General features: G+C 53.2%; 3 protein-coding genes across 8 annotated transcripts in view; 2 read left to right on the top strand and 1 right to left on the bottom strand.

Annotated features, from left to right (window-relative positions):
• Positions 1-19,254, top strand: part of LOC148654417 (achaete-scute homolog 4-like) — a 171,895-nt gene that overhangs the window by 64,959 nt on the left and 87,682 nt on the right. The gene's annotated exons all lie outside the window — the stretch shown is intronic.
• Positions 1,658-12,207, top strand: cdkn1d (cyclin-dependent kinase inhibitor 1D). Of its 4 annotated transcripts, none has more exons than XM_088646565.1 (4): positions 1,658-1,881; positions 6,681-6,785; positions 7,861-8,375; positions 9,871-12,207. In XM_088646565.1, exons 3-4 carry the CDS (start codon positions 7,961-7,963, stop codon positions 9,921-9,923), a joined length of 468 nt encoding a protein of 155 aa, XP_088502691.1. In that variant the 5' UTR covers positions 1,658-1,881; positions 6,681-6,785; positions 7,861-7,960; the 3' UTR covers positions 9,924-12,207. The 4 variants fall into 4 exon arrangements, with proteins under 4 accessions (XP_088502691.1, XP_088502692.1, XP_088502693.1 ...); XM_088646566.1 differs by having other exon boundaries at positions 1,658-1,828; XM_088646567.1 differs by lacking the exon at positions 6,681-6,785.
• The window catches only part of slc37a3 (solute carrier family 37 member 3), a 22,182-nt gene continuing 15,187 nt past the window's right edge, over positions 12,260-19,254 (bottom strand). For both annotated transcript variants that reach the window (XM_088646515.1, XM_088646516.1), the window contains exons 13-17: positions 19,118-19,219; positions 18,391-18,438; positions 16,015-16,166; positions 14,364-14,429; positions 12,260-13,422 (exon numbers count right to left, since the gene is read on the bottom strand). In XM_088646515.1, the coding sequence (XP_088502641.1) occupies positions 13,330-13,422; positions 14,364-14,429; positions 16,015-16,166; positions 18,391-18,438; positions 19,118-19,219 (461 nt within the window). In that variant the 3' untranslated portion in view covers positions 12,260-13,329. The remainder of the gene's footprint in view (positions 13,423-14,363; positions 14,430-16,014; positions 16,167-18,390; positions 18,439-19,117; positions 19,220-19,254) is intronic.

Consider the following 19,254-nt stretch of genomic DNA (forward strand, 5'->3'; position numbering starts at 1 on the left):
GACCCTGAATTGAAAGCTGCAGTTAGAAAAACGGATGGATTATGCAAAAGCTTTTCAGTTTGCAGAAAAAAACCAACTATTCTCAGCTTTCTTCTTTTCAGTTTTGGGCATATTATTCAGTGGGTGTGTGTGTGTGTGTGTGAGTGGGGGGCTGGGGCTTTTTGGGGGCTCCCGAAGTTCCGAGCGTGAGAAAGACGAGTTCGGTCAATAAAGGGGTCTCTCTCGCGCGTGCCTGGGGGGACTCTGGACCCCGGGCCAGCGCGAGAGACTGCGCACGTTGCCAGACCACGTGACCCGGGGGGGGGGAGCGCAGGGGGGGTGCCGGAGGGGAGGCTGGGATTGTGTCAGCAGTGGGGGTAGGTAAGAGGGCGACCTGCCAATCTGACCTACTTCTGAGCGCATGAATGAACGTGTTTCTGGCAGCGGGTGTCCAGCGGGGGCGCTGTCGGGGTGCGTGTTGTTTCCGCCTCTTGCTTGTAACCCCGTGGTCAGGTAGTCACACACACACACAATTAAAACACAGATATCCCCCCTCTCCTTTTTAAAATACAAATAAAGAAAGCCGCGGGTGTGAGAAATGAAAATGCGCGAAGACACACAAACGTGCCCCCTGCTCGCGTTAACACACGAGCGCCACCCCACCCAGAGGAGATGGGAGAAAGTCTGTTGTTGTTGTTGTTGTTGTGTTTTTGCACCTTGGTCTCAGGTCTGAGCTTGAACGCAGTGTCGACGCGGCGATTCGAGGTCTTAACCCGGGTTCAGCTGTGGGGGGGGGTGGGCAGAGCTTTTGACGTGCGTGCTTGGCGATAAAATAAAAAAGAAACGCTTGTGAGCAAAAACATTTGCAATTGTTTAGCGCAGAGAAGATGTCGATTCTCTTCTCCCCCCCCCGGCCGGCCATGACTGCTGTGACTTCGTCTCCGCAGAGAGATGGGCCGGCAGGGCTGCAGACTCCCACCCGCAGGATTTCGCGAGGTCACATCCCACGGGGGAGAGGTGTGTGTGTGTGTGTGTCCTGTGATGGACTGGCCCTGGTGTGTGTGTGTGTGTCCTGTGATGGACTGGCCCTGGTGTGTGTGTGTGTGTGTCCTGTGATGGACTGGCCCTGGTGTGTGTGTGTGTGTGTGTGTGTGTGTGTGTGTGTCCTGTGATGGACTGGCCCTGGTGTGAGTGTGTGTGTGTGTCCTGTGATGGACTGGCCCTGGTGTGTGTGTGTGAGTGTGTGTGTCCTGTGATGGGCTGGCCCTAGTGTGTGTGAGTGTGTGTGTGTGTCCTGTGATGGACTGGCCCTGGTGTGTGTGTGTGTGTGTGTGTGTGTGTGTGTGTGTGTGTGTGTGTGTGAGTGTGTGTGTCCTGTGATGGGCTGGCCCTGGTGTGTGTGTGTGTGTGTCCTGTGATGGACTGGCCCTGGTGTGTATGTGTTCTGTGATGGACTGGCCCTGGTGTGTGTGTGTGTGTGTGTGTGTGTGTGTGTGTGTGTGTGTTCTGTGATGGACTGGCCCTGGTGTGTGTGTGTGTCCTGTGATGGACTGGCCCTGGTGTGTGTGTGTGCGCGTGTGTGTGTTCTGTGATGGACTGGCCCTGGTGTGAGTGTGTGTGTGTCCTGTGATGGGCTGGCCCTGGTGTGAGTGTATGTCACGTGCGTGCCTCCCCAGTCACTGGGACGCCCCACCCGGAGCCAGGATTCACAACAAACAGGAGCGAGAGCGGAGAAGGAGCGATCAGGACCCCCGCGCGGAGCTGAGCGGGGAGACACCGGGAGTATCACCGGGACACCGGGACTGTCAGCCGCCGCCGCCGCCGCCCACCCCTACCTCCGTGGGCGCAGGTAGACTGTGAATCGTGACTTTTTACGCTTTGGGATTATTTTGGAAGCGGATGGTAAGTCAGGACTCTCGGGATCTGTCTCCATAACATGTTCTAAACGAGTAAAAACAACTAAATTAAAGGGGGGGATTCAGGGTTGTGTAGCCGCCAGCTCGATTGGACCTGCTGGCTGGCAGATGCCCTGTCGCTCAGTTTCTCGGTCGGTTAGTCCGACAGGCGCTGTCAGGAGATGCGGTTTCCCGAAATCACGGTCGTTTCTGATTTTGTTTTTTAGCGAAAACGCGCGTTTCAGGTGGACAGAAAGATTTCTCTCCCCCTCTCTCTCTCTCTCTCGTTGTCCCATCTCAAGAAAGTTGCGCTCCGGTCGTTCGAGGGAAACGCAGAGGGGGCTCCGCGTTCAGAGGGCGACCCGGACTATCGGGGTCTGGTTTTTTTTTTTTCCTGTAACAACTCGGGAGTTGTTCACTCCGGCAGTTCCACTCGCCCAGCGAGAGCCTGTTTTGATACAGTGTGTAGTAGTAATGTGAGCGCTGCGCCGCGCCCACTGAACTTACTAGCAACACAACTGTGACCGGAGGAGGAGGAGGAGGAGGAGGGAGGGCGAGGGGTGTGTCTGAGAAGGGGGCTGGAATATTTGAGTTAAAAAAAAAATCGCGTCAATACAGCGGATTACTACAGCTAGTGAAGGAAGCAGCAGCGGTTTATTCCACGCTGAACAGGGGAGAAAAGAAACACAACGTTTTGGTTGTGGACCCTCCTCCGGGGTGACCAGAGACGCAAAAATACCATGATCAATACCACGGCCGCAAAAAAAATACCCTGTCTCGAAAGTCACCCGGGCGCGTTGGAAAAGGAGAAACCTTTTTTTTTTTCTGAGCGCTTGTGCGCGATATTCTGGAAAGAGGCGCGCAGGGTTGTAACAGAAACCGGAGAGAGAGAGAGAGATTTTAGGCCAGGAGCCACAGGGGCGGTGTGAGCACATGTTAAGCATTTTAGCCGCCAAACTTACCCGCCGCGCCGAGTAGCCTCCTGTTGCATAGTTGTGTGACCCGAGAAAAGGCTGCACAGCCGAAACGTTGCGTTTCTTTCCCCCTCTCCTCGGCAATGGAATACACCTTGAACTTGTTCCTTTGCAGCCGACGCATGCTGACGCAGCTCCCCACCTGAACTATTTATACTGTATGTGTACATGCATCTATGTGTTTGTCTATGTGCCTGTATATATGCATGTGTCTACGTGTTTGTATATATGCATGTGTCTGTGTGTTTGAATATATGCATGTGTCTACGTGTTTGTATATATGCATGTGTCTATGTGTTTGAATATATGCATGCGTCTACGTGTTAGTATACAGTATATGCATGTGTCTATGTGTTTGAATATATGCATGTGTCTACGTGTTTGTATACAGTATATGCATGTGTCTATGTGCCTGTATATATGCATGTGTCTACATGTTTGTATATATGCATGTGTCTATATGTTTGAATATATGCATGTGTCTACGTGTTTGTATACAGTATATGCATGTGTCTATGTGTTTGTATACTGTATATACATGTCTATGTGCCTGTATATATGCATGTGTCTATGTGTTTGTATACTATATATACATGTCTATGTGCCTGTATATATGCATGTGTCTATGTGTTTGTATACTGTATATACATGTCTATGTGCCTGTATATATGCATGTGTCTATGTGTTTGTATACTATATATACATGTCTATGTGCCTGTATATATGCATGTGTCTACATGTTTGTATACTGTATATGCATGTCTATGTGTTTGTATATATGCATGTGTCTATATGTTTGAATATATGTATATTTCTATGATATGTGTGAATGTGCCTGTATGTATATGCAAATATCAGTCTTGTCAACACCTACGACTCCCTATGTCGCGAAAGACGAAACCAGCCCGCGTTACCTGCGTGTTCGCGAAGGGGCGTGGGAACTCATAGGGATACCCATGAACGGGCTCGTTTCGGTTCTCAGCATGTGCTGTTTTCGAAATGTGTACAATAATACAGCGGGGATCTAGTCTATCTACGGAGGATATTTTAATTTGTCGAGAGCGCGGCCGTGTCTAGCCTTCGTGGATAGATGGATAGGACTTTATGGATCCCGAAGGGAAATTGAGGGATCCTTTTTTAAAAATAAATAAAAAAATACCCCAGCCCTGTCCAGGCGTGCAGACTCGTTGGTCTTTTAAATTCTCCCGCCCAACGCAGCGCTGGCCTCAGCGATTGCGCGGCCAGAAAAGAGGTTTCAAAACCCCGGGCCGAAACCCGCCATCGACCGAGCCATCTGGAGGGAAAACAGGCTTCACCAGAGACGAGGACCCCCGCTCCTGGCTGTGTGGTAGCGACATCTGGCGAGGGAGTGTCCGGCGAGGCGCGGGCGGCGCGGGGAACCGGAGACGCGTTCAACCTGGCCGCACGGCGGAGTTCCTGCAGACAAAAACACGGGCGAACATTTGAGCCGGGCAGAAACACAAGAGTGCGCCTGTTAATTTATTGATCTGCTGTGACGGGGTTGCCTGGCGCGGTCTTGTGTTTCTGCTGAAGCCGAAACCGGCTGGGGGGAACCGTAGTTTGGATTAGAAAAAAGCGCGTTGCGTATTCCCCTCCACCCCAAATAGAAAAAGCAATTGTTGCTTGTTTCACTATGATTTCAATATTTATATACTATATCCTCTCCGGTGTGGTTTTTGGGACGGACACAAAAGCAGGCCGGTCAGGATGTCGTGTTGTTGTTGTTGTTGTTTTCGTATCCGTACGTCGATTTTGAATACCAGTGTCCTTCAGTTCCTCTTGCACTGCTGCCCTGTGCAGATGGCCACTTCGGTCCCACAAATGCAAATTATAGGAATCCAACTGCCTAATCCGTCTATTTTCGAACTGCTTCTCCCAATACAGTGTTAATGGGGGGAGCTGGAGTCTATTCCAGCAGGCAATGGGCTCAAGGCAGGGTACTCCCTGGATGGGACACCAAGAGCCAATTTTCCCAGACTCCAGTTAGCCCAACAGCCTGTAGGAACGAGGCAACGAGACCACCGGTGAGGTGAAGCGACCCTTGTAGACAAGCAGGCTTGTGAATCCAGCTCTTCTCCTCCAGCAGAGCTATCGCTCTCAGCTTCGAGATGGTTTTGCCGATAAATGGAATTTCCTCGATAACTCGGCCTGCAGATCGCGTTGGAACATTCCTGCGGCGAAACGTCTGCTGCACAACCTGTACTTATCCACTCGTCCATCACAGCGCCTCAGTCAGTACAGGGACGAGTGAGCAGAAAGGGCCGCCTCACCTCGCAGTTCTCACTAACTCCCCCCTCTGGCCAGTGGAGAGACCAGGGCTTTCTCACAACATCAAGTTCAACAGCCTGTACTTGTCCACTCGTCCGTCACAGCGCCTCAGCCAGTACAGGGACGAGTGAGCAGGAAGGGCCGCCTCACCTCACAGTTCTCACTAACTCCCCCTCTGGCCAGTGAAGAGACCAGAGCTTTGCGACAACTTACAGTACTTTCACAAAGTACGCGATTTTGTGCTCCATTCGACATTTGTACTTTTTTTTTCTCCTATACCGGCAGTGAGTTGGTTACCGAGATTTTAAGGACCGGTCTGAGAAACTGGGACTGCGGTTTCCCCTTTAAGTCAGAAAGACGTGGCTTTTCTGCTGAATAATAATAATAATAATTGCTTAGACTTATATAGCGCTTTTCTGGACACTCCACTCAAAGCGCTTTACAGGTAATGGGGATCCCCTCCACCCCCACCAGTGTGCAGCCCCACCTGGATGATGCGACAGCAGCCATAGTGCGCCAGAACGCTCCCCACACACCAGCTCTCAGTGGGGAGGAGAGCAGAGTAATAAAGCCAATTCATAGAGGGGGATTATTAGGAGGCCATGATTGGTCAGGGCCAATAGGAAATTTGGCCAGGACGCCGGGGTAACACCCCTACTCTTGTCGAGAGACACCCTGGGATTTTTAATGACCACAGAGAGTCAGGACCTCGCTTTTACGTCTCATCCAAAGGACGGCACCTGTTTTACAGTCTAGTGTCCCCGTCACTATGCTGGGGCATGAGGACCCACACAGACCGCAGGGTGAGCGCCCCCTGCTGGCCCCACTCACACCTCTCCCAGCAGCAGCCTTAGTTTTTCCCAGGAGGTCTCCCATCCAGGTACTGGCCAGGCTCACACCTGCTGAGCTCCAGTGGGGCTGCCAGTTGTGAGTCGCAGGGTGATATGGCTGCTGGCACACCTTCCCTTCTTCAGCCCTGCTCTGTGACTGGTCTGGCAGCTCTGCTAGCTCCCCATTCAGAACAGGCCCGTCGAGTCAGCAAACACAGGTCATTGTTAGAGAGCTGGCCGTTGGGCCGGTGGCGGGGAAACAGCTTTTAGGAGGCAAATAGTCAATAGAGGAGAGGGAAACTGCAAGGTGGGGCATGAGGGAAGGAGATAAGGCTCTCGGAGCAAAGGAGAACCTGTCCTGTAATTCTAAACCAGTGTGCAGCTGACAACAGGGACAGCAGCAGGTGGACCTCAAGCACTCTGGAGAGGTGATTTGCCATTCATATTATTCATTATGAACTTTTCTTTTCTTCTGTTGGCCTCAATCCCGTTGATGGCCCTTGGTTTAAGAGAAAAGAAAACGAAAAGATTGAACTTGTTTGCAGTGCTTTCAGAAACGGGGTGCTGGTGCATCTGGTTTGTGTTTTGACCGGGGGTTTGTAAAAAAATGACAACACTGGTAGGACTTGTCAGTGGTCGTGAAATCTGACCCGTAACTGGGAGAAGTTTGAACTCCGGGTTTCCCTGAACGTAATAATCGATTTCATTTTTAGGGAATGTTTGGAGAAGGATCAGGCAGCTTGTGAAATGAAGTTGAATTGAAGTTCAGGTCTGGATTCGAATCCATTTGAGATCTCGGCAGGAACACGGACCAACAGGTGTGTGGGTTCTCCGCTGGAGTTACTGTGTCTTTCCCGATGAGTTCTTAATGATCAGGCAGGCAAACTAATGAGACCCATTAACTGACGGGTCTGCTGGGTTAGGACCAGTCGAACGAACTGTTCAAAACGCCTAAAAAATGCAGATTAGAATAGGCGTACCTGGGGAGACCCCTCACCTGATGGAGTTTGTTCTGTCTGACCAACTCAATTACAAATTGAACCATAAATAGACCTTAATAGACTGTTTTCCTTTTAACTATTGCATTACTTACCCCAGTGCACTGATGTCCTGTCCAGGGTGTGACCTGCCTTGTGCCCATTGCTTGCTGGGATAGGCGCCAGCTCCCCCTGTGACCCCGAATTGGAAGAAGCTGTCAGAAAATGCGTGGATAGACATTGAAGACTGTTATTGAAAGAAAGGCGTGTTGTAGTGCAGGAGTCGGCAACCTGTGACCAGCAAAGAGATTTTTCAGTGCACAAGCCAGGTGTAATAAAACTCCAATGAGTCATTAAGTTTAAAAAAAAAAATATATAAAAAAAACTGTGCCCAACTATTAGGAAATCCTCTACAACTTGTAGGAAGTCAGGGTACTGGCTTCAGTACATGGCTGGGTAGATGTGGCTTGTTCCACTCTCCCAACACCCTTAGTGTAAAGAGGTGCCTCCTATCCTGACTGGAGGAGCTCATCCAGCTGTGTCTGGAGAGAAGCCAGGGTATCGGCTTCAACAACACAGCTGGGCAGCTTGTTCCACACCCCCACCACCCTCTGCGTACAGAAGAGCCTCCTGTCCTGACTGGAGGAGCTCACCCAGCTGTGTCTGGAGAGAAGCCAGGGTATCGGCTTCAACCACAGGGCTGGGCAGCTTGTTCCCCACTCCCACCCCCCTCTGTGTACAGTAGTGCCTCCTGTCCTGACTGGAGGAGCTCACCCAGCTGCGTCTGGAGAGAAGCCAGGGTAGCGGCTTTAACAATATGGCTGGGCGGCTCGTTCCACGCCCCCACCACCCTTTGTGTAAAGGAAGCGCCTTCTCTGTTTAAACCAGCACCTTTTCCTCTCTGTGGCCTTTTCAGTCCGTGCGCCGCGGCTCTTCGGCACTTTGTCGGCGCCCGTAGCGCAAGAGTGGCAGGTGGAGAGCCCCGTCTGGCCGGCTGTCGCCCCGGGGAGCCGGCGATGGGGGCCCCGCCCGACGCGCGGCAGCACGGGGAGGAGCCGAAGCTGCGGGCGGGCCGGGGGGCGCGCCGGAACCTCTTCGGGCCCGTGGACCACCAGCAGCTGCGGCGGGACTTCCAGCGCCTGCTGCGCGCCGGCCTGCGGCGGGCCACCCAGCGGTGGAACTTCGACTTCCGGCGCGGCCGCCCGGCGGAGGGCGCCCTGGCGTGGGAGGAGCTGCCCTGCCGGGACGTGCCCGCCTTCTACCGGAGCCGCGCGGTCCAGGGCGGCCGGCGGGCCGAGGGCGGGGCGGCGGCGCCGGCCCCCGATCCGGGAGGCACTGCCGGGCCCGAGCCCCCGGCGGGGGAGGAGCTGAAACCCCGGATGGCGGACAAGCGGGCCGGCGCGGCGAAGCGAAGGCAGACCGCGATTACAGGTGAGGGAGGGCGGCGCAGGGGTCGGCGCTGCGGCCTCGCGGCGCTGGGGCCCTGGGTTCGGTGCCGGGGGTGCTGTCGGGGTGGAGTCTGCGTGTTCTCCCTGCATTCATGTAGGATTCGTTTCAGAGTCTAAAGACAGGCTGTGTGTGTGTGTCCTGTGATGGTCTGGCCCTGGTGTGTGTGTGTGTGTGTGTGTGTGTGTGTGTGTGTGTGTGTGTGTGTGTGTGTGTCCTGTGATGGACTGGCCCTGGTTTTTGTGTGTGTGTGTCCTGTGATGGACTGGCCCTGGTGTGAGTGTGTGTCTGTCCTGTGATGGACCGTCCTTAGTGTTAGTGTGTGTGTGTGTCTGTCCTGTGATGGACTGGCCCTGGTATGTTACATTTAATATTACTAGGGCGGTTTTGAACACTACTGTGTGTGATTTTGCATCGCAGTTGGTCGTCCTTTGAACACCTGAAGAGTGATGTCTGAAGATTTTATGATGAGTAGCGGACTTAAGCGAATGTCTTTCAGTGAACTGTACCTTGGGTACACTCAGAGATGTTCTTGGTTTTCCACTTTATCTGTGACAGGAGCAGGTCGTCCAGTTAATTAGAGCCAGCCGTTCTCCTCCGCATCAAATGACAAACCAGCTCAGAGGAATGTGTATTCCCTGGATTAATTCTTTTATGGTTTCCTCCCACAGCCCTGAGACAGGCTGGTGGGTTAAGTGGCTGCTGGGAAAATTGACCCAGGTGTGTGTGTGTCCTGTGATGGACTGGCCCTGGTGTGTGTGTGTGTGTGTGTGTGTGTGTGTGTGTGTGTGTGTGTGTGTGTGTGTGTGTGTGTGTGTGTGTGTGTGTGTGTGTGTGTGTCTGTCCTGTGATGGACTGGCCCTGGTGTGTGTGTGTGTGTGTGTGTGTGTGTGTCCTTGGATGGACTGGCTCTGGTGTGTGTTTGTGTGTCCTGTGATGGACTGGCCCTGGTGTGAGTGTGTGTGTGTGTGTCCTGTGATGGACTGGCCCTGGTGTGTGTGTGTGTGTCCTGTGATGGACTAGCCCTGGTGTGTGTGTGTGTCCTGTGATGGACTGGCCCTGGTGTGAGTGTGTGTGTGTGTCCTGTGATGGACTGGCCCTGGTGCGTGCGTGCGTGCGTGCGTGTGTCCTGTGATGGACTGGTGTCCCGTCAAGGGTGTATCCTGCCTTGCGCCCGCTGCCTGCTGGGATAGACTCTGGCTCTCCCGCGACCCTGAGCTGGATAGAGCCGTTAGAGAATGGATGGATGGTGGGGCACAGGCACCCTGCCAATAGCAGCCGGGGTTTAAGAGGACATTACTCCTCCCCACACACAATCACTGGCCCCATAAACGCCTCATTATTGAAACCACACGGCCAGCTTGATTGTGAAATCCGAACGGATCAGCAGGATAGCACGTGGCTGAGGCGGATCTCTCAGGGATCGGGTCCGGGGCTCTCACACTAACGGCCTAGCGGGTCTCGCGTTTTCCCTTCCCAGATTTCTTTGCCGTGAAGAAGGCGCCGCGTCAGGAGAGCTGCCCCCGCCTGTGACCCGCTTCTCCAGGAAGGGGGCCCGGAGACCTGCGTCCGCCCCCGTCCGGAAAATCCTCCGGGTCTGCCCGAGAGCCGCGGAGAGGAAGTGGATCCCCCCCGTCCCCTGGGGCTGGATGTGGGATCTGCTTCCCAGACAGTCGATCACCGATCCCGTGAGAGGGGAGCGGATCAGTATGTCTGCCTTCATGGGGATCTTTGCCGACCCGGAGTTCTGATGGGCACATGCTGACAGGAGGTGTTCGAGTCTCTGCAGGAAGACACTGAAAATGTCCACCAGTCCAGTGTCCTCTACGGTCATCTGAAAACTCTTGAAGGCACCCGTAAACATTCTCAGACTGCAGAAGCCCCCTCCAATTCCTGGAGCCTTTAGAAGGAGCCATGAGGTGCTTGGTACTGAAGTTGGTGTGATCGTCGTGTTTCGATCATGATCCCAAAGATCCTCAAGACCCGTCACCTGGACCTCAAAACCAACTTGACTGAAACTCTTTTTTTTTTTTCTCCTGCTTTGTGAGCCAGTTTGCGACACTTAAGGCGATTGACTTCCGGTCTATCCCGACGGAGCTCCGAATGTGCTCCGTGCGTTTCGCTGCTTTGATAAAAACGGCAAAAATCACACCGACGGCAACATCAGAAATGCCTGGGAGTTGTGACGGTTTCCGTTAAAAAACCCGCTGTACCGTCACGCAATCGGAGCATTTCACCAGTATATTATAGACAGAAGGTCCGTATATATATCAGATGCCCAGAATCTATACAGCCTGCGTGTTTGAATGTGTAGCTGCTCAGAATGATCACATTCGTACAAAATGAACACATTATATCAGAGCTGTACCTCAGATCGAAGCAAAATTTAAGAGCATATCGTGCAGGCTATCTAAAGCTAAGAATCAATGGCAGTAATTGTTCAGGGTCTTTTCCATTTGCTGAAGTGGGATATATACAGTATATACGCGTTTGTGTTTAATTGTGTAGCACATTGTTTTTTGTAAACAGATCAGAAAAGAAGCGTCTATATTCTGAATGTTATTTGAGCACTGGAAACAATGAACACTGTGAGGCGTATATGTACCATTGAAAGTAACATTCACAAGGTAGCATTTTATGTTATTTACTTGTTACTGGTTTCAGTTACATTTAATATTACTAGGGCGGTTTTGAACACTACCGTTTGTGATTTTGCATCGCAGTTGGTCGTCCTTTGAACACCTGAAGGGTGATGTCTGAAGATTTTATGATGAGTAGCGGACTAAAGCAAATGTCTTTCAGTGAACTGTACCTTGGGTACACTCAGAGATGTTCTTGGTTTTCCACTTTATCTGTGACAGGAGCAGGTCGTCCAGTAAATTAGAGCCGGCCGTTCTCCTCCGCATCAAGTGACAAACCAGCTCAGAGGAATGTGTATTCCCTGGATTAATTCTTTTATGGTTTCCTCCCACAGCCCTAAGACAGGCTGGTGGGTTAAGTGGCTGCTGGGAAAATTGGCCCAGGTGTGTGTGTGTCCTGTGATGGACTGGCCCTGGTGTGAGTGTGTATGTGTGTCTGTGTGTGTCCTGTGGTGGACTGGCCCTGGTGTGAGTGTGTGTGTGTGTCCTGTGATGGACTGGCCCTGGTGTGAGTGTGTTTGTCTGTGTGTGTCCTGTGATGGACTGGCCCTGGTGTGAGTGTGTGTGTGTCTGTGTGTGTCCTGTGATGGACTGGCCCTGGTGTGAGTGTGTGAGTGTCCTGTGATGGACTGGCCCTGGTGTGTGTGAGTGTCCTGTGATGGACTGGCCCTGGTGTGTGTGAGTGTGTCTGTGAGTGTCCTGTGATGGACTGGCCCTGGTGTGTGTGAGTGTGTCTGTGTGTGTCCTGTGATGGACTGGCCCTGGTGTGAGTGTGTGTGTGTGTCCTGTGATGGACTGGTGTCCTGTCCAGGGTGTACCCTGCCTTGTGCCTGTTGCTTGCTGGGATAGACTCCAGCACCCCCAGGACCCTGAACTGGAAGAAGCTGTTAGAAACGGTGTTGTCTTTCTCAGGATTAATTTGAATGTTTTCCAAAGCTTTCATGGACTCACTTAAGAAATGGTAATAACGTTCAGCTTGTTTTTTTATAATCAAGTTGTATCCCTGATGTCTGAGCCTATCTTGCAGTGTGTTCAAAATCTGATCCGAGTTAAGTTAAACAAATGCTGTATAGCGCCATTTATAAAGGACAACTTTGTGTTTAAGTGGTATATGTTACTAACTTGTGTTTGTACAATTTGTAAATATCACTCATGTCAAAATAATATATGTAACTGGTTGTTATGGTGTATTCATTATCCCGAATCCTTCAACACTGCACTTCGAAAACATTCAGCAGGAAGATATTTCACATTTATTGAGATTCTTCCAGAATGTCAGTTGTGTCATTTGCGAGTCCCATCTGGGGTTTTTCCACACAACAAACAACTGGTGGGGACGTCAAGGAACAGGTTAACAAAAAAAAAAGAAAACGGGGGAGGTCGAGTCTCACAGGACTTCTCCTTTAAATTCAAACGCCAGCAAGAACACAGCTCTCTTATTAAAAGTGCCCGAGAGAACGACTGCAACACAGACGCACTGATCTCACAAGTGGTGCACAGACATCGAGATGAGGCTCCAGGTTATCTCTAAACCCGGGCCGCCTCTCCTTTCGGTACAGGTGGTAAAAATAAAAGGGGTGTTTTCAGAGCTTCGTCTGCCCTGAGAAAGCGGATTCGTTTCTCACACTCGACGTCCCAAGCGGAGAAGGAACTACTCCACAGCTGGCCTTTCCCCCCCATTCGCACACGCGCACAAGCACACACACGCGCACACAAACACACGCACACACAAACACACGCACACACAAACACACACAAGCACACACAAGCACACACAAGCACACACAAGCACACACAAGCACACACAAGCACACACAAGCACACACAAGCACACACACACACAAACACACAAACACACAAACACACACGCACACACGCACACACGCACACACGCACACACAAACACACAAACACACGCACACACAAACACACGCACACACAAACACACGCACACACAAACACACGCGCACACAAACACACGCACAAACACACGCACACAGGCTTTTTAAACATCTCGTCAGGCGCCGCGATATATTTCGCCCGATCTGGCCCGGAAACCGACGCAGAATCTGGTCTGTCCGTCGCTGCTCCGGCTGGGTTTCGGAGATCGTTCCCGGGAAAGGGGAGCCGCCTGCACGCGAGGAGGAGGAGGAGGAGGAGGAGGAAAGAAGCTGGGGAGGAGATCTTCCCCCAGGGGTGGCGACCTCCTCTACGGAAGATCGGAGCCCCGCGGCAGAAAACGCCTCGCAGTCGGTCCGCGCGCCGCAGGAAAAGTCCCCATCCGGGTCCGTGTGCCGGTTTCACAGCTGATGGGACCGCAGGCGCCGCTCCCGGATCATGGAACGCACTTCGCTCACAATCAGGGGCGAGATGAAGAGGATGCTCCCGAAGGTCTGCCAGCGCAGGAGAAGGCAGGGGTCAAACTTAGGACACGACAGCACAGGATCAACCTACAGCAGCTCCCGGCTGGCAGCCCCCCCCCACTGGAGCTCAGCAGGTGTGAGCCTGGCCAGTACCTGGAGGGGAGACTCCTGGGAAAAGCTGAGGCTGCTGCTGGGAGAGGTGTGAGTGGGGCCAGCAGGGGGCGCTCACCCTGCGGTCTGTGTGGGTCCTGATGCCCAAGTATAGTGACGGGGACACTAGACTGTAAACAGGCGCCGTCCTTCGGATGAGACGTAAAAGCGAGGTCCTGACTCTCTGTGGTCATTAACAATCCCAGGGTGTCTCTCGACAAGAGTAGGGGTGTTACCCCAGTGTCCTGGCCAAATTCCCCCCCTGGCCTTTACCCCTCATGGCCTCCTAATAACCCCCCTCTCTGAACTGGCTCCATCCCTCTGCTCTCCTCCCCACTGAGAGCTGGTGTGTGTGAGAGGACTGGAGCATCATCCAGGTGGGGCCGCACACTGGTGGGGGTAGTGGGATTCCCCCTGACCTGGGAAGAGCTCTGAGTGGAGGGTCCAGACAGGCGCTTATATAAGTGTGAGGGATTATAATGTTTTTCATTCTCTACAAAAACAAGAAAACTAAAACAAATGGGAGTAAGAAACGACAAAAAATCATTTATATTATGCTTTGAAGCCATCCCTAACCCTGATTTGAATAAACCCATGCGGTTAGATAAAACCCATTATAGTTTTCAAGGCAGGGGAGAGAGAGAGGACCCCTGTTGATCAAATTCACATCAAAGGGCGCAAGGCACAGAACTACAAGGCTTGAAAACCTAAAAAAAATGGCAGCCATGCTTTCACCCAGCTCCTCCTTAGGCAGGAAAGAGGCAACACACCTACAGAAAGCGACGCTCGCCCAGTCTTGAGGCTGCAATACTCCGTCTTACCATGACGATGAAAAAGTAGAAGACGCACATCCATCCCAGTCGGCTTTCGATCAAGGACACCAGGTACTGGACCAAAGAGACAAAGACACCAGCATCTCACTACAACATGGTCAGCTGACTTGAACAGGCTTCCATTCAGAGGCGGACTGAAGGCTTAGGTGAAATCACGACCGCTAAAATCCAGCATCATTACACGGCACATTTCATGTTACTCTTACACTTTCGCAGGGCGCTAGAAAACCACGGAAAAAACTTGAAAAAATATTAGAATGTGTAATATAATTAAGCGCCACTTAAGATGTTCAATACAGATTGATGGTGTGATGTCAACAATGGCCACACCCCCCCCCAAGCCAGCTCAGCTACAGGAAGTGATGTCGACAATGGCCCCGCCCACGGAGTCAGCTCAGCTACAGGAAGTGATGCCGACAATGGCCCCGCCCACGGAGTCAGCTCAGCTACAGGAAGTGATGCCAGCCATGGCCACGCCCCCCCAGAGCCAGCTCGGATACAGGAAGTGATGCCAGCCATGGCCACGCCCCCCCCCCCCCCAGAGCCAGCTCAGCTACAGGAAGTGATGCCAGCCATGGCCACACCCCCCCCCCCCCAGAGCCAGATCAGCTACAGGAAGTGATGCCAGCCATGGCCACGCCCCCCCAGAGCCAGCTCAGCTACAGGAAGTGATGCCAGCCATGGCCACGCCCCCCCAGAGCCAGCTCAGCTACAGGAAGTGATGCCAGCCATGGCCACGCCCCCCCAGAGCCAGCTCAGCTACAGGAAGTGATGCCAGCCATGGCCACACCCCCCCCCCCCAGAGCCAGCTCAGCTACAGGAAGTGATGCCAGCCATGGCCACGCCCCCCAGAGCCTGCTCAGCTACAGGAAGTGATGCCAGCCATGGCCACGCCCCCCAGAGCCAGCTCAGCTACAGGAAGTGATGCCAGCCATGGCCACGCCCCCCCAGAGCCAGCTCGGATACAGGAAGTGATGCCAGCCATGGCCACGCCCCCCCAGAGCCAGCTCGGATACAGGAAGTGATGCCAGCCATGGCCACGCCCCCCCAGAGCCAGCTCGGATACAGGAAGTGATGCCAGCCATGGCCACGCCCCCCCAGAGCCTGCTCAGCTACAGGAAGTGATGCCAGCCATGGCCACGCCCCCCCAGAGCCTGCTCAGCTACAGGAAGTGATGCCAGCCATGGCCACGCCCCCCCAAAGCCAGCTCAGCTACAGGAAGTGCTGCCAGCCATGGCCACGCCCCCCAGAGCCAGCTCAGCTACAGGAAGTGATGCCAGCCATGGCCACGCCCCCCCAGAGCCTGCTCAGCTACAGGAAGTGATGCCAGCCATGGCCACGCCCCCCCAAAGCCAGCTCAGCTACAGGAAGTGCTGCCAGCCATGGCCACGCCCCCCCAGAGCCAGCTCAGCTACAGGAAGTGATGCCAGCCATGGCCACGCCCCCCCAGAGCCTGCTCAGGTACAGGAAGTGATGCCAGCCATGGCCACGCCCCCCCAGAGCCAGCTCAGCTACAGGAAGTGATGCCAGCCATGGCCACGCCCCCCCAGAGCCAGCTCAGCTACAGGAAGTGATGCCAGCCATGGGTTGCGCTGAGGCCCTTCTGCCAAGGGGAGCCAGCGGGCGCCTCGCTCCGTACCTGTCCTGCGGCTGCTCCCATGCTGCCTGTCCCGTCCACGATGCCGGTGACCGTGGCCAGCGCCTCCTGGCTGCCCCGCAGCGCCTCCTGCCGGCCCAGGTCAGCCGAGATGGCCGAGCTGATCATGTTGGACGGGCCTCCTATGAAGAAGCCTGCAACACAGGCACACGAGACGTCACTGCGCGGTTCGGGAGGGGGTGGGGGGGGGTGGGGGGTGTCGAAGAGGTGTCACCCCGAACGGCCCTGCGGGGGCGCTCTATCGCTCCAGCGCTCACTCCTTTGGGTGCTTTTCCATCTCCTGGGTTACCGCTCTTGTTGGGTTACTACGCAGATGTTTGGTAATCAATTAATCAATCAATACATCCATTTTCTAACCCCTTCCGAAAAGACGACAGCTTCCAGACTGATCCCAGATCTCACTGTTCACCTGTCTGCTCTGTCCCAACACAACAGCTTCCAGACTGATCCCAGATCTCACTGTTCACCTGTCTGCTCTGTCCTACACAAGAGCTTCCAGACTGATCCCAGATCTCACTGTTCACCTGTCTGCTGTCCCAACACAAGAGCTTCCAGACTGATCCCAGATCTCACTGTTCACCTGTCTGCTCTGTCCCAACACAACAGCTTCCAGACTGCTCCCAGATCTCACTGTTCACCTGTCTGCTCTGTCCCAACACAACAGCTTCCAGACTGATCCAAGATCTCACTGTTCACCTGTCTGCTCTGTCCCAACACAACAGCTTCCAGACTGATCCAAGATCTCACTGTTCACCTGTCTGCTCTGTCCCAACACAACAGCTTCCAGACTGATCCCAGATCTCACTGTTCACCTGTCTGCTGTCCCAACACAAGAGCTTCCAGAATGATCCCAGATCTCACTGTTCACCTGTCTGTTCCCCCAACACAACAGCTTCCAGACTGATCCCAGATCTCACTGTTCACCTGTCTGCTCTGTCCCAACACAAGAACTTCCAGACTGATCCCAGATCTCACTGTTCACCTGTCTGCTCTGTCCCAACACAAGAGCTTCCAGACTGATCCCAGATCTCACTGTTCACCTGTCTGCTCTGTCCCAACACAAGAGCTTCCAGACTGATCCCAGATCTCACTGTTCATCTGTCTGCTCTGTCCTACACAAGAGCTTCCAGACTGCTCCCAGATCTCACTGTTCACCTGTCTGCTCTGTCCCAACACAACAGCTTCCAGACTGATCCCAGATCTCACTGTTCACCTGTCTGCTCTGTCCCAACACAACAGCTTCCAGACTGATCCCAGATCTCACTGTTCACCTGTCTGCTCTGTCCCAACACAACAGCTTCCAGACTGATCCCAGATCTCACTGTTCACCTGTCTGCTGTCCCAACACAAGAGCTTCCAGACTGATCCCAGATCTCACTGTTCACCTGTCTGTTCCCCCAACACAACAGCTTCCAGACTGATCCCAGATCTCACTGTTCACCTGTCTGCTCTGTCCCAACACAACAGCTTCCAGACTGATCCCAGATCTCACTGTTCACCTGTCTGCTCTGTCCAACACAACAGCTTCCAGACTGATCCCAGATCTCACTGTTCACCTGTCTGCTCCGCCCAACACAACAGCTTCCAGACTGATCCCAGATCTCACTGTTCACCTGTCTGCTCCGCCCAACACAACAGCTTCCAGACTGATCCCAGATCTCACTGTTCACCTGTCTGCTCTGTCCCAACACAACAGCTTCCAGACTGATCCCTGATCTCAATGTTCACCTGTCTGCTCCGCCCAACACAACAGCTTCCAGACTGATCCCAGATCTCACTGTTCACCTGTCTGCTCTGTCCCAACACAACAGCTTCCAGACTGATCCCAGATCTCACTGTTCACCTGTCTGCTCTGTCCCAACACAACAGCTTCCAGACTGATCCCAGATCTCACTGTTCACCTTGGATCTTCAGGCTTGACCCGGTATGAGAGATCCTGAACATCATTCGAAGGACCAATACAGCAGTCTGTAATGTCTCACCTAAGTTTAGGCACGCTTGTGAATCCTGGATGAACTCTCTTGGTGACTGGAGAGAGGTTGGATCACGCTCATACACGGGCTCAGGATTTGATGACAGGCATCTAATCTGACCTGCGTTCCCTGCCTTCACCTCACCAAAAAAGAACCGATTTTGGATTTTCCCCTCATCTCCTCCAGACAGTTTGCAGTAGCCGCCTAAAATAAGATATACTTGTCCCTTTTCACACCGCCCTGTTAAAAGGCCTGTAGCCACTTTGGATGTCTCTCCCAGCTCTGGTGGGGTGTGGAGACACGATCCAATCCATCGGTGGATCACAGCCGCAAGACGCGACCGCATTTGTGTCTTCATAAGGATTCCAGCTTTTACACCAAGTACCTGTGACGGCCAGGATGACTGCATTCACCACCTGGTCGTTGGGCGAACCTGAAAAGAGAAGAACTGAATGAAGAAACTCACCACAGCCACCAAACACTTGGGAAGGACTGGAAGGCAGCAGGACCGCGACGGGCCGCCCCGATCCTAACGAAGCAGTTTTCAGGCCGCGAGAAACGGCTCAGGATGAAGACAATCGGGGCTCAGCGTTCTCCAGCACGGTGAACGATTCTCTCGCGGCGCTACACCTCCATGTCAAAGGCTTGACGTCCTACAGAACGGCCCGGGTACGTGTTCCACGCGTTGATCGCTTCCTGACCAGATCATTTCCAGCGACACATTTCTCAAAATGCCGAACCTGGCTTTCAGCTGCCTTCGTTTCGAATAACTATTACGTCCCCCCCATGACGTCTCTGGAAACCAGAGAGACAGACCTAAGATAGACCTTCAGACCTGGAAAAGTGTGAGTATTGGGCCAGTGAGGTATGATTTGTGCTGTGTGCGCTCATGACGTCTTTACTTCAGATCAAAAGATTGATCCACCTGAAATGGGGTGGGGTTGTTTAAGGGGATCCCATTTCGAGGGGGGGCATAATTAATAATGTTATTCTAACACAGCTAACCATGCGCGTAAAATAATACCCCGAAGATACAGAAGCTGGAAGTCTCTGCTTCAGCCTGATACCTGTGTTTGGACCCTCCAGTACCCCTGGCGGCGCCCAGTACTCACGGCTGTATCCCACCAGAGAGCCCATCGCCAGCAGCAGGCTCACTGCCAGCACAGGGGCTCTCTTGCCCATGAAGTCCGAGATCAGGCCCTGGACAGTTCCTCCTGGAGAGAGACCGGGCGTTACTGCCGGGCGACCC

The sequence above is a fragment of the Lepisosteus platostomus genome, chromosome 9 (assembly GCF_059453375.1).
Source record: "Lepisosteus platostomus isolate fLepPlt1 chromosome 9, fLepPlt1.hap1, whole genome shotgun sequence".
NCBI classification, from domain to species: domain Eukaryota; kingdom Metazoa; phylum Chordata; class Actinopteri; order Semionotiformes; family Lepisosteidae; genus Lepisosteus; species Lepisosteus platostomus.